Raw genomic sequence first — 16,543 nt, forward strand, 5'->3', positions numbered from 1 at the left:
CTCCCTGGGCCTTAGTTTCTTCGAGTGCAAAGTGGGGAAGATAATTAAAACTACCTCTTAGGCTGTATAAAAATGCTGAAAACAGCTCAGGCCTAGAGACTGGCACACGGGAATTCAGAACAGTAACTTACTAGTAAGTTTTCTACTTATGTTTGCTGCTTAAGAAGGAGATAACTACATTCTTTTTCTAAAAGGGCTACGTTCTTATTGGAAAATGTTGCTGAGCTCTCATGATTTGACCTTCACCTCTGGGGCTTCGGAGTGAGTAACGAATGTCCCTCAAAGGCGCTGTAGCCCCGAGACCAGCCAGGTGGGGGCGTGGCTCTGTCTCCCGGCTGCCGGAGGGGCGGAGTCGGCGCGCGGGTCACGTGAGGGCGCGGGAGGCGGGTCTTAGCGCGCGCTGGTCACGCGGCTCTGTGTTGACACTTCCGGGTGGGACCAAAGTGAGGCGGTGGTGCAGGGGCTGGCAGCTTCGGAGGTAACCATGGCGTACAGCGGACTCACGGTGCCGCTGATCGTGATGACCGTGTTCTGGGGCATCGTGGGCCTCCTGGTGCCCTGGTTCATCCCTAAGGGTCCCAACCGGGGGTAAGTGCGCCAGGCCCGCCTGCGGAGGGACGCGCGGCGGGGAGCGGCCGGGCCAGGCGGGGGAGGGGGCGACCCCGCACCGCTCGGAGACCTGGCCGGAGTGGCCCCGCACGCCAGAGTCAGGCCCCGAACCCCGTGCAGCCCCCCGACTTTATTATCTCAGCGGCTTCGGTGACCCCGGCTCGAGCGGGAGGAGGGTGACCCCCGCCGGACCCTCCTTGGGAAGGAGTTTAGGGAAATTTTTCCTCAATCCCGGGCCTGTGTGGGGAGAGTGTAGTCGGAAATAGATTTATACCGACTCAAGAAGAAGTTAGGGGTCGTCCCTAAATCACTTTCGGCCCTTTAGCCCTACGCTCCACTCAAATGAGGCCTCGTTTGCCTAAACTTTAAAGGAAGGAATCCAATAAAACACAATGGCCCTCCCCGCCTCACATGTTGTCGCAGTCGCGCAGGACAGGCTGTGCGACCACATCGTGCCCAGGCCTTGCATCTAGTGGGCGCCAGTTAGGTAGTTGGGGTCGATCTAAAGCGAGATTAATTAGCGAGGAGCAGGAGGTGTTGTTTAGAAACCCCTGCGTCATACCTTTCGGAGGGCGCTCCCGCCCTCGTGCGTGAGTGGTTAAGAGAGACACTGTCACACGTTAAATAGAGCTAGAGCTTCATCTCTTTTGTAAGTCATCTTCCATTGTAGTCTGAGATAGAGCCTTTGGTACACCCTTTTTTTGCCTTTTAGTTCCTCTTTTGCCTTTTTTTTAGTCATTTTTTCCCTCAGTGCAGGGTCATGTGGGGTGAAACTTAGAATGAAGTCAGTTTGTCAGAAACACCGTTTTTTTTACTCTTTGAAACTAATTGGTGGCTTCACAGTGCTTTGCATGCAGAGTAGGCATTCAGTAAATATCTGTTGTGCGGGTAATTCTGTTTTTATTAAAGGAAAGAAAATGCTATTACTTCCTTAATATTTTGTGACTTGAACCCCTTTTGCTCTCTGGAATAAACTTGCACTAGACCTGTTACTTCCATCCAGCTTAAAAGGAAAATATAGTTTGTTTAAAAAGGAAAAAGGGTAGATGAATTTCTATCATTTGGTGGCATTGGGTCCCCCTTTTCTTTCCTTCCCATAATGTACCAGTTATATGGGGTCATCTCCCCAGCCTGTGATAGCGGATATAGAGTGTCAGAATTTTAGGGGTGTTAAAACAATTTGTATTAACCACATCTAATTCCTTAGACTTGTTTCTCTTGCTGGAGTTAGAGAACAACATTGTACTTCTTAGATGTGTTTCAAGCTTCAGCTATTGCGTTACCCAACTGTCTGCCTTTCCAGCCTTCATACTCAGAAAAGTTTTAATAACGTGCAGGTAGGATCGACCACTCCTTTCTTAAGGATCCCATCTGGGGCCCACCCTGCCCAGCCTTGGGACTCGATGCCACTGCTATTATCCAGAGAAATGAAATGCCTCCTGGGGTGCATGGGCTACTCAGTTTCTAGCCCTAGTGTCATGATTCGGGTTTGACCTAGTGATATGTTTATCGGAGTCCCAATCTTTGTATTACCTGCTCTTGGCAGGATCGAGCAGGTCTTAAAACCCAGCATCTCCCAGGAGTTACTGCATTAAACTGACTCTGAAAAACGCTGCCCCTAGCTGGGTGATCCCTGTGACCTTGGACAATTTAGTTCTTTTCCACGTTCCCATTTCCTCACTGTAAAACGGAAAATATTAGTACTGAATTAGTACTGGTTCCCCTTTACCTCTTGAAAAGACTGCAAATCAGTTTTTTGGTTTTTTTTTTCAAATACATGGAGGAGCTGAGTTGCTTCAAGGACTGTGGTGAATTTTTAATAGCGGTGAGCCTTTCTGGTTTGAAGGATTAAAAACGCCTTCATTAAGGAGATAAGTAAAGGAGCTGCTTGTGAAGGGAAAAAGGAGACTTTAGTGTTACACCCTCTTTCTTGAGACCCCTGCACATCAGAATGCAGAAAATTGGGTGGAGGTTTTCAGGACCTGGCGAGGCAGGGAAGAAAAGGGCAAAAGGGAAAATTCTTCTGAATATATATGTATAACCTAAAGCAAGTCCCTTTCTCATTCTTTTCTACAACTGAAAAAGGGCAGGATCAAATCCAGGTGGTGCAAGAATCGGCTTTCCTGGCCATTCCTGTTTTTCCTGATTTTTCTCTTTTCCCTTTAGGAATCCACAGAGCTCTAGAAGCTTCAGGTCGTCTCACAATGGCTCCCTTAGCAGTAGGGGAGGAGATGGGGATATAGCACAGGGATCGTGTGGCAGGAGTTGTCAGCTCCAGTTTCTTCAAACATGCAGAACAGTTTCAAACATAGAAAAGTAGAACAAGTCCTGAGATTATACCACCATCTAGACTCAGTGATGGCTGCGTATTCGTACGTGCTTCATCTGTGAATTCGTGAGCGTGTGTGTGTACATATCTCACACTGCACTTTTATTTCACACACTCCTGTGTACCCTTATACTCCTTTCTTGTTTTATTTTTCTTCGACAGCACTGTCGCACCTCTGGCATATACCGATGGATGGATGGACGGATGGATGGATGATAGATAGATACCAATAGATAGATTGGACAGATCCATTGATCTTGTTTGTTTTTTAGTCATCTTGTTTGTTGTCTGTCTTCCCCTGCTCACTGTAAACTTTGCCAGGGCAGCCTGGTACATACTGGACGCTCAGTGAAAATCTGTTGAATGAATGAATGAACGAACGGATGTGACCATATATTAACCACAGAAAAGAGACACACGGAACTTCTAAAGGAGTAGGTTAAAATAAATAAATATAGCTCTGCTATTTGCTTCCTCACTTCCAGAAGATAGTGTTGCTTACCCTGTCGGGGTGTGGAGCCCTCTCTTTGGACACCACTCCTATGGATGATGGGGGGCATTGAAAGGTGTTAAGTTGAGGAGTCATGTGATGAAAAGAATGTTTTAGAAAGATAAATCTGAGATGACTGGTGAGAAGGAAAGGGAAGGAAGGAGGTTTTGAATCTGCTAGAAGTTTGCCATGTGAACCTGATGAATTTTGGTTCTAAGGAAAGAAATGGAAGGGAAGAAATCCACTGGGTAAAGACGCTTCAAAAGAGTAACCCACAGCGTTTGGTGACTGGGTGCAGAGGAGGCATGAGCAAAAGGATGACAGATTTGAGGGTGGGTGGTGGGATGGGTAGAAATGGCACAGCTGCTTCTGGGGAGTAGGAGATTCAGAAGCGGAGGCCTTTGCAAAGAGAAATGGGAAGAGAATATCATGAATTCAATTTTAGAAACGTGAAAATTCAGCTTGTCAGAGATCCAGGTTTAATTGTTTTTCAGACAGGAGTAGAGTATGGGACAGGTCAACACCAGGGTCATATTTTTAGAAGGCATCATGTCATTTTGTTGTGGAGAGTACTACCAAGTAGGGTAGTTATTTGGATGTCAAAACGAATTGTCATTGCAGCCTTTGTTCAGTTTCAGATGGGTTTGGATTAGACCTCTAAGCTGTGGCATACATATCCCATTAAATACAAATAAATGTTTAATTATTTACTTAAACTTCTAACAGATGCACCCTGGGATGCACTGCAGTCTATGGATGTTTGAACAGATTAGATGCATTTTCTTGGTGCGCAGTCTATGCCGGTTTAATAATTGGGAAGGGGACTTGAACCTGATGCAGGACAAAGCGAATTTCCCCGAGTCGGGGTGAGACTAAGCCTTGTACTGAGAGAAGAAGAGGGTCGTTTGGTGGAGAGTGTAGAAAGACTTCACACCAAAGTTTCATTCAAAGGGAAAGTTCATTAGAAAAGGAGGAACACTCCACAGAGTGTGGTCTCCTCTCAGAGGCAGACAGTGAGAGGGACTCAGACAGAGACAATAGAAACAAAGATAGTGAGAGGCAAGTGTCATGGCACTGAGAGGGACCCTGAGTGTTCAGGGAATTCAGTTTATATGTCACCCTTTAGTTCCTGTGAGTTACAGTTTAAAAGACTTTGTTAACCCATTTCCTTTGATATGGACAAACAGTGAGGAAGGGGAAGAGTTAGTACCAGCCTGAAGAGGTAAGAATATGCAGAATGAAAGGTCTGCTGCTGGCAGTTCCCAGCCTTTAATCCACAGGTTCTCCATGGTTTTAACAATAGGGAATGAACGATTTGATTTTGTGTAGGGCAGCCCCTTAAAGACTCTTCTTTTTCCTGTTTGCCCTTCTCTGGTGAGGGGAATGGGCTGGAGCAATCCCAGTGGAAATCTCCCTTTGTTCTGCAGGTGTCCTCCTGGCCTGGCTGCAGAGCTGATCAGCATATTGCAGTCTCTGAAAGCAAATTGATTTACCATTTTTAATTCTCTTGCTTCCTCCTACATTAATTCTATAGTATCTGCATAGTTTGCAAGCTATCTAATTATATTTCTTTATTTATTTATTCACTCATCCATTCTTTTATTTATTTTTCAATTACACTTGACGTCAATATTGCATTAGTTTCTGTCGTACAGCATAGCGGTTAGACATTTAGATATGTTACGAAGCGGTCCCCCCCGTTAGTCTAGTACCCACCTGGCACCATGCATAGCTATTAGAATGTTATTGACTCTATCCCTGTGCTGTATTTTACATCCTCATCTTTTTATTTATTTTTTTTTAGAGTTATCATAACCATGTTGGTGACCTGTTCGGTTTGCTGCTATCTCTTGTAAGTATGTTTGTCTCGTAAGTTGTTTTTCCTAAAATAATAAGCGTTGTTCTTGGTGTTTATAATGTGTGTGACTGAAAACGAAATCAGTGGCACATGATCGTTGTGAAACTTTACAGCTTAGTTTCATCGGAGCCTGCCCCTCATGTGACACAGGGAAATAGTGTCCTAAGCTTGAAAATAGCCACTTTTTCTGTGTTCGGTATTTGCAGAAATTTATAGCTATGTAACATAATTATATATAAATAAGTTTACGTAGGAACTGTACAGCTACTCTGATCCTCTCTACACACAAGTACTGTTTATTTGGCTCAAGTTTAAAGCTTATAATTAACCAGAAATCGACATCGTACTCCTTTATTACACACTATTGTGAAGTATTTAGGCCTCCTTATTTCACTTAAATATCTCACTATGAACCCATTAAAGACATTCTTTATTATGACTTTCGTTTATCTAATGAACAGAAGTTGAGCTAGAATTATAAAGAAGTGGAGTAAGGACCATTTTTTTCAACTAAAATGTTTTTGATTTAAAGGTATAATAGCATCTATTTGAATAGACTATATAGTTTTTATAAACTGTTGAATGAAAACTGTTTTAGGATATGTAAGGTAATTCCTCAGCGTATATTTTTGGAATACTGCTCTTTATCCTCATGAGTGTCAGAAATGGCAGAACTGCAGTCGAACTGTTTTAAAGATGTTTCCAGCTCTTGTCTATCCTCTCCCCTTCCACGAAGCATGGAAAGAGTTATAGTTTAAAAGACTGAGTATTAAATCAATTCTTGGAGAAAATAACTACTTCAGAATATTCAAAGGTTTCATGATTTCTTTTTTTTTTTTTTAATTGATATATATTTCCCATACCATAAAATGCATCCTTTTAGGCATCTCTTTTTGGAGTTTTGAACCAGTGATTTCTCTCCTTAAAGAAAGCTTCCTAGCTTCCTGAGAATTCATTATAAAGAAAATATCGCTGTTGGCCAGCTGATTGTACGGTGCTCATACGAGGTAGGAAACAGCAGTTCCAATCTTGTAGTGAAAAGGCCATGGCTCTAGGTTCATGACTCTGAATCTATGGATTTCTCATAGTTTTGGGCTTTTCACTAAAGTTTTTTCAAAGACTGTGGGGATGAACCAATACTAGTTTTTGGCATAGATCAAAATCCCTTCCCCCCGCCCCCCCCACCAAGAGTTATTACTGTGAATTTTGGCCTTCCGATCATTTAGTCAGATGTTTAATTAAGTGCAGCTTTAAGTGTTTACAGCCAAATCATGATGCTCTCTACAAGTGGTGCTAAATGATGATCGTGGTGGACTGCCACAACACCAGAGCTCAGATGATGACACTTCCTGTAGTTGGCTGGTTTAGCCTTTTTTTTCCTGATGACAGAGGTAAAGAGGCTTTCCCGGGTGATAGCTCAGCCTCCAGAATGGAAGGTTGACAGGTAGCATGTGGCAAAAACTAGCGGGTGTTCATTCTCACACAAGCTGCGCTCAGCTCTGAAGAGTAAATAAGAGGAAGTACAAGCATGAGGAGTTGTCATTCTGGTAGGGGTGTTTGAGTACCCATTCACCATCCTGGTAGATCCCCTGCTGAAACCCCAACATGAGCTCTTTATCGATCCGGGAGCCAAGGAATGGTCCTGCGGTTGAAAAGGCCTTTGTTTTTATTTCTCTGAAGTTCTCTGCCACCTGTGCAGTAAGGTCGATGTTGGGACCTTAACAAAGAACAAATTATTGCACAGAGGAACAACTTTAGAGTAAACCAAGATGAGACGAAAATGTTTTCTGACTTTCTGGTCCACCATCATCTTCGAAATTCAGTTACTCTTCATGATATTCTCTTTAAAACAAACAAAACGCTTTTTCAATTCGTCTCATGCCTCTTATTTTCATTTTCAAGTGAAAAATGAATGCCTGGACTTGGTTGGAAATTACAGCCCTTTGAGTCTTAATGACTTAGTTGAGGACCATCTTAATGACTTAGTTGAGGACCGTCTGTGAGCCCTTGCCTCTTGCCGTCTAAATTTTAGATCATTTTTTCCTTTGTCTCAACATGCCCTTGATGACTGTTTTGACAGTGGATTGGTACTGTCATTGGTGTGTTAATAAAGGTTATACACAGAGTTCCAACATTAAGTACTTCCGGAGGCCATTTTACGGGAAAAAGCTGGATAGTATAGACTTTTCGAAATTATTTTCTTCTTCGAAACCTGATCTCGTATCCTACTTAGCAAAATATCTGCCTCAAACATATGGGTGGAATTCAAAACCTAAATATTTATACTCCTTATTCCACCATTCCACAAAAGGGTGGGATTCTATAAAAAAATTAAATTCGAAAGTCAAAGAAAACTTCACTCTTTGGTGTTAGTAAGTATATTTTCTTGAAAATACCTCTTTGAAAGGAAGACACACCCAAAGAAACTGGATTTCCTAAACCAAGTCATGTTTTGCAATACATTCGTGTACTTTTAAAGTGCTTTCTTTTTGCGGCAGTTATTTCTTTCCAGTTTGTTCTAGTTGAAGGGTAAATTCTGTGGGGCGTGACGTGTTTGAGCTCTGAATAAGCCAGGATCTCTGCCAGTAAGACTGGTTTGTGTTAACAGTTCAGCAGAGGAAAAGTCAGAATTTCATAATAAAAATTCAGTTGGGGACATGCTAAGATTGAGATAGATACCTGTGAAACTTCTAAGAGAGATCAGATGGGAAACTGGATATAGGGAGAGATACTTGAAGCCATGAGAATGTCTATAATTTCCTAGGCAGTAGTTCTCTACTGGGGCTGCTGCTGGCATCCAGTGGGCAGATGCCAGGGATGCTGCTGGACATCATACAGTGGTTGATAAACCTGCCTTTAGGGAAGGGATGGAGAGAGAAGAGAGAGGACAGGGATGCCAGCATTTAGATGTTGTGCAGATGGGGAAGGACCAGGAAGGGGCAACCTTGAGCCTCCGCTCTTGTATCAGCAGGAGTGACTGGAAGGGACTACAGATCAGACAGCAGTAAAATCAGCAGGCAAGCACCCCAAAGGAGAAATCAGCTTTTCACAAGAGTGGGAGAGAATTGCCTGGAGGCAGCACAGGGAGAGCAAAGAAGTTCGCACCCACACTGCCAAAGCCTGAGTTGTCTGGTGTAAGAATAAGCAGCCCTTTCTGCTGGAGGGAGCCTGGGGTAGCTGGAGGCAAGGGAAGTGGGAGAACAGAAGGTGTGTGAGTGAGCGGCACAATTGAGCAAGTTACAGAGAACACAGAGGAAAGAAGGAGCGGGCGGGAAGCCGGATCCAGCACTGAGATGAGCAGCGCAGTCTGGGGATGGAATTGGATCATAACATGGTCCTGTGAGGTTTGGAAAGAAATTTTCTGACCAGAATTAAGGTAAGCAGTCATGAGACTTGTTGAACTTAGTTCTTCTAGTTCCTGTTCCGAGGTAAGGACTTGGACCTGAGGCTTCCCACAGGAGCGTGGCCGTGGAGAGGCTTTGGCAGGAAGGCAGTCAGGCATGGCTGCTTCCGGGGCCACGGGCACTAGACTGGTGGGGTCAAGCTTTGTTTATGCGGTTTTGTTTTCCCAGTACAGATACCCAGTTGCTTGAAGACTTTCCTTTCTCCGTTAAATTGCTTTGGCATCTTTGTTCAGAATGCTTTGACCACATTTGTGTGGGTCTCTTTCCAGATGGATCTCTTTGTCTAGCCTGTGGCAATACCATACCCTTCAGTAATGTAGCTTTGTATTGAAATCAGAAGTCATAAGTCCTCCATGGTTGTTCTTCAAGATTGTTTGGCTATTCTAAAATAGCCACATAATTTTTAGAATCAACTTGTCAGTTTCTTCAAAAAAGATTCTAACTGGGATTGTGTTAAAGCTGTAGATCAATTTGGAGAGAACTGACATTTTAACAACACTGAGTCTTCGGCTCATGAGTGTGGTATGTCTGTTTATTTAGATTTTTTAAAAAATTTATTTCCTTTCTTCTCCTGACTTCGGGTTTAACTTGCCCTTTCTCAAGCTTCTTAAAGTAGAAATTTAGATCACTGGTTTTAAACCTTTGTTCTTTTTTACATGTAAGAAATGAATGCAATAAAAATTCCCTGTAAGCATTTCTTTAGCTACAGCCTGCAAATTTTGATGATGCTGTGTTTTCATTTTTAGAAGTGTGGTATTTAATTTCCAAATATTTGGAGCTTTTCTAGATATCTTATCAGAAGATACACTCTGTAAGATTCCAATCTTTTGAATATGGGAGCATATTTATGGCTCAGCATATGGTTTATCTTGACTGTTTCATGTGCATTGGAAAAGAATATATATTTTGTAGTTTTTGAGTTTTGTGTTCTGTAAACATCAGGTCAAGGTAGTTCAAATCTTCTTTATCCTTATTGAGTTTTTTGGTCTCCTTTCATTAATTACTGAGAGAGGGTGTTAAAATCATTAGCTATTGTGGATTATTCTGTTTCTTTTTTTAATTCTTTTGATTTTTCATGTTTTAAAGCTCTGTTATGAGGAACATATACATTTGTGATTGTTATGTCTTCTTCATGAATTGACATTTTTATCATTAGGAAATGTCCCTCTTTATCCTCGGTAATAGTCCTTGACTCGATTTTTATTTTGTCCAGCCTTAATAATCATACCACACTTCCGATGCTCACTGTACCTTTATATTTAGAATGCCTTTTTGCACATAGCCCAGTCTTGTTTTCTTTTAATCCATCTGACCATCTTTGCCTTTTAATTAGCAAATGGATATTTCTTGTACCATTAATGTAATTATTGATACAGGTAGGTTTGGCTTCACTATTTTATTAATTGTTTTCTATTTCTTTCATCTCTTTTTTATTCCTCTATTCTTTTATATTTTATTTCAGCTTAATTGAATATTTTTAGTATTCTGTTTTAATTCCTCTAAGTGCTTATTAGCTATACTTCTTAATATTTTTCTTTTAGTGTTTGCTCTAGAGATCACAATGTGCATTCTTAACTTTTCACATCTACTTGAAAGTTAAGATTTAAGATTGAACTACTTCAGGTAAAACGTAACAATCTTGCGGCAATATAATTCCATTTACTCCTCATTTTTGGTGCTGTTATATATTTTACATCTATACATGTTGTAAAACCCTTACCACAATATTACAACCTTTACCTTATGTTTTATAAAGAAATTAAGAGAAAGAATCTTTTATATTTACCCACATATTTACCATTTTTTAGTGTTCCTCATTTCTTTTTGTAGATTTGAGTTTCTATCTGGTATCTCTTCATCCTAAAGAACTTACTTTAGTATTTATTGTAGGACAGGTCCAGCGACAACAAATTCTCTCAGCTTTCATGTAGCTGAAAATGTCTTTATTTCCCTTTCATTTTTTGAAAATATTTTTTCTGGCTATAGAATTCTGGATTGACAGGATTTTTTTTTTTTTTTTTCAAGCAATTTAAGGTGCTCCTCAGTTGTTTTCTGGCCTTATTATTCCTAAGAACTGGGCTGTAATTTGAATAATTGTTTCTCTTTATGCATTCTTTTTCCTCAGATGTTGTCAGGATTTTCTCTTTATCTTTGGTTTTCAGCAGTTTGACTATGATGTGTGTAGCTATGGTTTTCTTTGAATTTATTCCGATTGGGGTTTGCTGAGCTATTTGGACCTGCGAGTTAATATTTTTCAGCAAATTTGAGAAAACTACAGCTTATAATTATTTCTTTGTTTCCTCTGCTTTATTTTTTTCTCCTGAGATGCCCATTGCAGGTATGGTAGGTAGACTGTTGGTCGGGTCCCCTCGCTTCACCCTCCTTATTTCTTCAGATTGGATTTCTGTTGCTCTGTCTTCATGTCCACTATTTCTCCAGCTAGCTCCAATCTGCTAGTAAGCCCATCCAAGGATTTTTTTTCAATTCGTATACTATGCTTTTTAGTTCTAAAATCTCCATTAGGTTCTTTTTTATAGTTTTAATTTATTTTATTTTATGAGATTCCCAATCTCCAGTACCATCATCCAGTAGTTGTTTTTCATATTTTGTTCAGAGCGTATAATTATTGTGGATAGGATGAGTCTGATACAAGCTACTCTGCTATTACTAGAACCAGAGCCTCACCTACTGACTTTTTAATTTTCAGGTATCATATTTTTTATTTCTGTAGAAGTTATTTTTGATTCTTTTACAGTTCTGCTTCCCCCCTCCTATGGTCCCTCCCTCTCTTCCTTTTCCCTGCACCTATTTTAAGCTTATTTCTTAAGACATAGTTTATTTATAGTCCATATCTGGTAATTCCAGTATCTGAAGTTCTGTGTCTGCTCTTCGCTGCCTTTCACTCACGGTGCTTTGTTTCCATGTGTGTTCAGTCATATTTGACTGCCAGCTGTTCATTTTCACAATTTCATATGTACGACTTCGTTGAGGCCTGGTATGAAGGTAGGCTCCTTGGAGAAAGGATTTATACTGCTCCTGCTAGGCGCCTAAGGCCAGCACCAGTGTGGGCTCAAATTAAGTAAAATTCTTGATAATGTTTTTTTTTTTTAACCACGTAGAATGAATTTGAGTTGCAGACCTTCATGAAGAATCTCAATGTCAGTGTTTTTCCTTCTTCCTTCTTGGTGTGTATATTTGAGACAGGTGATTTTTTGAGAATTTCTCTTGAGGGGGTTCTGTTCTGTCTGATTTATCCTTACTTTGAGTTAGGTCCCTTTGGGGGACGTCTCAGCTTTTTGTGGGGAGGTCTGTGAAACTTCTCTTAGACTACCTTGCATGGGCCCTGAGCTTTTTCTGGTGTTTGCATCCCCTGTGAGGTCTCAAGTTCATCTGGTTTAGTATATGTCCTCAAGGTGTGGAAGGCAACCTGCAGTCACTTTACTCTCCTGTCTGGGTACTTGCCTTCACGTGGCTTTTTGTCTGAGAATTGCTTACATTTCTCTCATGGATACGTTTAAAATATCTGGATATCTTGGCTGTTTAAAGGGGAAGAGAAATCTAGCTACCTGGCCCAGCATATTATTTGCTGTATGAAAAAGTTTGTTTTTCTTATTCTGACTTTATAATCTTTTCTTTTATAATTTGACAGATAAGAGGATTGTTATAGACTTTGAACTGGAAAGCCTGGAATAGAAAGTAGGGAGAAAAGAAAGGAAAGATATTTCAAGAGCTGGCAAAAATTGGGCATATTCCTGTGATAGTGAAAGGGTCATGGTAGAGATAGGATTGGCATATAAGGCTAATGGAAAATAATCTTGTGCCTTCTCATCTGGAGTTTGGGGTCCTCTTCCAAGCTCCCATGGCTAAGGCAGAGTTTAGTTCCTAGTGGTTGTAGGACTGCGGTCCCATTTCCTTGCTGGCTATTAGTACGGGGCCACTCTCAGCCCCTAGAGGCCACCCACATTCTTCGCTGTGTGGCCCCTCCATCTTCAAAGTCAGCAACAAAGAATCTTTGTGTAAAATCGTTCTCATCCGGTAGCAGTCTGAGTCCAATAAGGAGATAAAAAACCACGCAGTAGGTTAGACAGGGGAAGTGTAACATAATTAACTATAACAAATACAAGGAAATTCTGTGTGGCAGGGATCCCCAAATCCCCCGGGCTGTGGACCGGTACCAGTCCGGTCTGTGGCTTGTTAGAAACTGGGCCGCACAACAGGAGGTGAGTAGGCGAGTGAGCGAAGCTTCATCTGTATTTGCAGCCGCTCCCCAATGCCAGCATCACCGCCTCAGCTCCACCTCAGATCGACAGGCGTTAGATTCTCATAGGAGCACGGTCCCTTGTGCCAAAAAGGTTGGGGACCGCTGCTGTATGGTACTCTGAGGCTGAGGGAGACCCAAGGAAGGATTCAGACAGTATAGTTCTGCCCACCCCGTAGCAGAGAAGTTCGTTGGTTTGGCCAGGCCGAAGCGGGTCTGGAGATGCTGGGCAAGCAACAGGCCCCCTCTGGAGCACGGGCAGGAGGGCCGGTGACCCGCGGCAGGGGTGTGGAGTGGAGTCCTTGAGCCAGTGAGAGCAGGAGGCCTTCACAGCACGTAGGCCGTGCTGGGGCTCTGGTTTCCATGTTGAGAGGGCTGCAGGAAGGTCATTTCCAGGCCAAGGCCACCAGATCAAAGAGCAGCCATGTTCAGCTCTGCCGCGTGTCCTCAAGGCCACTCTGCCAACTTCCAGCCCCCGCCTGCTTTGTTTCTCCAGTTCCCTCTACTGAGAAAGCTTAACATCGTGCTCACTTTAAAGGAGAAAAAAAATGAATTCAGTTGTTTATCACGAAGCACATATTAAAGGGTACGTTCCAAGCCAATTGGCAATAAACTTATAAGTGATACACACACTCCAGATGCCTTTTATCAGGGACATCCCTGTCCCTTTTAGGAGCTCACCTGATTAGGTCACGTCCACTCAGGATAATTTTCCTTTCTCAAAGCCAGCTGTGTCTTAGAATCTAAGCACAGGAGTGACTGTCCCATCATGAGCACCGTCCCAGGTTTAGACATGGTGCGTATGCCAGGGGGTGGGAATCTTGGGGGAACATGCTAGAATTCTCCCTACCACAGAGGGGTGGAGGCAGGAGAGGAGGTGGCGACGAGGTGGCGACAAGGATGACTCAGTGCCACATGCGAAACTCCTTTGTAAAGTTCACAGGTTGTATTTCATCCTGTGACTTGAATACATTTTAGCTGCCGCACGAGGAAGAGAAGGGATAACTAGTATTTTTTAAACATCTGTTTGTCACCAACTCCACAGAGCACTTTTACGCAGTATCTATTAACATCTTGAGGCAGGGCTCGTTATCTTCATTTTATAAAAGAGAAACTGAGACTCGGGGTTGTAAGGTCATTTGCCTGGAGACACTCCACTAATATTTGGCATCACTGGAATTAAAATCTAGCCCTGCCTAATACTGAATCTCATGTTTTCTAATAGTGTCTAATAACTCCCCCGCCCACGAAAGAATTCGTGTCATTGGATTGGGATGAGGGGGCATGGCAGAGGTCATCTCCGTGGAGGGTAGGTCAAGTCACTCTCCTGCATCTCTGCCGTCTCTTAAGGAGCCCCCCGATAGAGGTCACTTTTGTCAAAGCCCATGCTAGAGGGACATCGGATCAGAAGAGTAGACCCCGCCAAGCTTCCCGGTTCCAACAGGGAAGCTGGGCAGTTGTCCCCTCCTTGATCTATGCGTCACCGGTCACCGTGCCTCTGTTCCTTCTTCTCATATCTGAATGTGGAACAAAAGAACAAAGCGGGATTTGAGAGAGCTGGGAGGGCCTTTGTGCGGGGGAGGGTGTACTTATGCTCGGAGAAGGCTAATAACCAGGAGCTGAGCTCAGCGACGAATGGCCAGGGAGTGTTCGTAGACACCTCCCCTGTGGCTCTCTCCCAGACCACAGCCTACTGCTGTCCTGGCTTGTCTCTCACCAGCTCGGGAGCCCCGTCGGGGCTGGCCACTCCGCCGCTGCCTCTTGGCACCCTCAGGGCCTGACGTGGACCAGGGCACTGGTCAGTGATTGCGGGATAAGTCCGAGCTCCTGGACTGCTGGATTTGTTTCAGCCTAGTAGAGTGGCAGTCAGGAGCCCTGCTCCCCGTCCAGCCCTGTCACCAGGTCACTCTGGGGCAATGAGCTCCCTAGGGCTTAGTTTCCTCCGCCCTCGATTGAGGAACATGGACTTGACCTCCGGTCCATTCCAGTTGTGCAGAAAGATGTCACTGCACCACAGCTGCCCCGTCGTCTGGAGAATCTCGGACGATTGGTTACGAGGCTGGAATTCAGGTTACGGAGACATGTGGAACAGCTTGAGCGAATGTGAAGGGGACATTTTGTTCTCTCTCCTTAGACACATGAAGTAATAGATTCATTGGAATATGATCTCTTCCTCCACCCTCTTCCATCAAATCAGACAGTATTTTTTTTTCCCCTTCTTTTTCAGTGTGTTTCTCCACTTTAAAAAGGAAATTTAAGCCAGGCAGGAGTCAGAAGGGCAGGCACAGAGCTCAGCTAGTTAGAGGGGAAGAATTCCTCCACGAAATTTCAAATGAACTGGCCTGGACCTTTTCCCTAGGAATTTTCTTGAACTGTGGTTTGTCGGAGTTTTTTGTTTTGTTCTGTTATAGTGAATATGTTTTGCTTGAATCAAAACATTAAAAATAGTATGTAAAATTAAACTAAAAACAGTTTCTGAATATTAATCTGAGCAACCAGAGTGGACGCGTTCTCGTTTCTGGATATTTCTTCTTTACTTCAGGTTTGTGATGGGCTTCATCGATGATCAGCAGCCAGATTCTCCATTTCCTTAACTCCCTGGCAGTTTAGATTTAGCTAAAATCGATACCTCCTGAAATGTTGTCACTTCAGATATTTCAGAAGGTATAACTTTAGTGATGAGGACATTGGCCTGATCGGATTTCTGTTCAGGAGCTGCTGCCACCTGATTAGTGTTGTGACCATAGGCAAATCATTTAGCTTGTCTGCCTCAGTGTCCTTGACTGAATTCTGGGAGAATGGAAAGAAAAGTTATGTGTGAAATAGAGCATCGGTATTTTTTAAAAGCTCCGTGGGTGATGGTAACGAGCAGCCAGGATTGAGAGCCACTGCTGCATAACATCGAAGGTTCTAGGAGGTGCTGGTTTTATTCAGTGCTGTACATTTTGGGTAAAGAACAAGGGAGTGCGACTAGTTAGGTTCTAACGTATGTTTTATTTAGATTCGTAAGCATTGGCCAGTTATTTCTGTCCCTTACGAAAGGGTGGACGACTGTTTTGACAGTCAGCTTCTATTGCCGGCTGTATTGGGGAAGTCCCGGGTCTGTGTGGAATTTTCCATGGCTCTTAGCTCTGCACCATTAGCGTTCACTGCAGGCACAGCGCTTTCCAGTGTGTCCGCCCATGCTGTCCCTCTTACAGTGCCTGTCAGCCAATGGTCAACCTCAGCTGCACATCCCGGTGTTTTGTTTGTGTTTAATACTCCGGTTCTAAAACAGATCAGAGAATCTCATCTGAATCGACTTTTTGTTTATAAAGTGAGTCAGCTCAAGGTATCTGTTTTGGCCCGACTTCCTCAGGTGTCATGTTTCCTGTCACAAAACCACTTTTGTGGGTGGGGAGGAGGTGGGTGCGCTGTTTCTGTGGGTGGAAGCTTCTGGTGCCGTGCTGGCAGATTCTCCAGCAGTCTGGTTGTTGGTGATCAGGAATCGGCTTTTTGATCCTTCGATTGGCAGAGTTTTAAAGATGACAGCGAATGGAAGAAAAGAGATGCGACCAGATAATGGCCTCTTTGGATTTGGCCAGTTCCCCTGTTA

General features: G+C 43.1%; 1 protein-coding gene across 1 annotated transcript in view; it reads left to right on the forward strand.

The window, feature by feature from the left end:
* Positions 1–386: 386 nt before the first annotated feature.
* Positions 387–16,543, forward strand: part of ATP6V0E1 (ATPase H+ transporting V0 subunit e1) — a 26,263-nt gene continuing 10,106 nt past the window's right edge. Inside the window, exons 1-2 of the mRNA XM_011370979.2 lie at positions 387–588; positions 5,233–5,280. Of these exons, the coding sequence (XP_011369281.1) occupies positions 485–588; positions 5,233–5,280 (152 nt within the window). The 5' untranslated portion in view covers positions 387–484. The remainder of the gene's footprint in view (positions 589–5,232; positions 5,281–16,543) is intronic.

This window comes from Pteropus vampyrus, unplaced genomic scaffold (assembly GCF_000151845.1).
Source record: "Pteropus vampyrus isolate Shadow unplaced genomic scaffold, Pvam_2.0 Scaffold179, whole genome shotgun sequence".
NCBI lineage: Eukaryota > Metazoa > Chordata > Mammalia > Chiroptera > Pteropodidae > Pteropus > Pteropus vampyrus.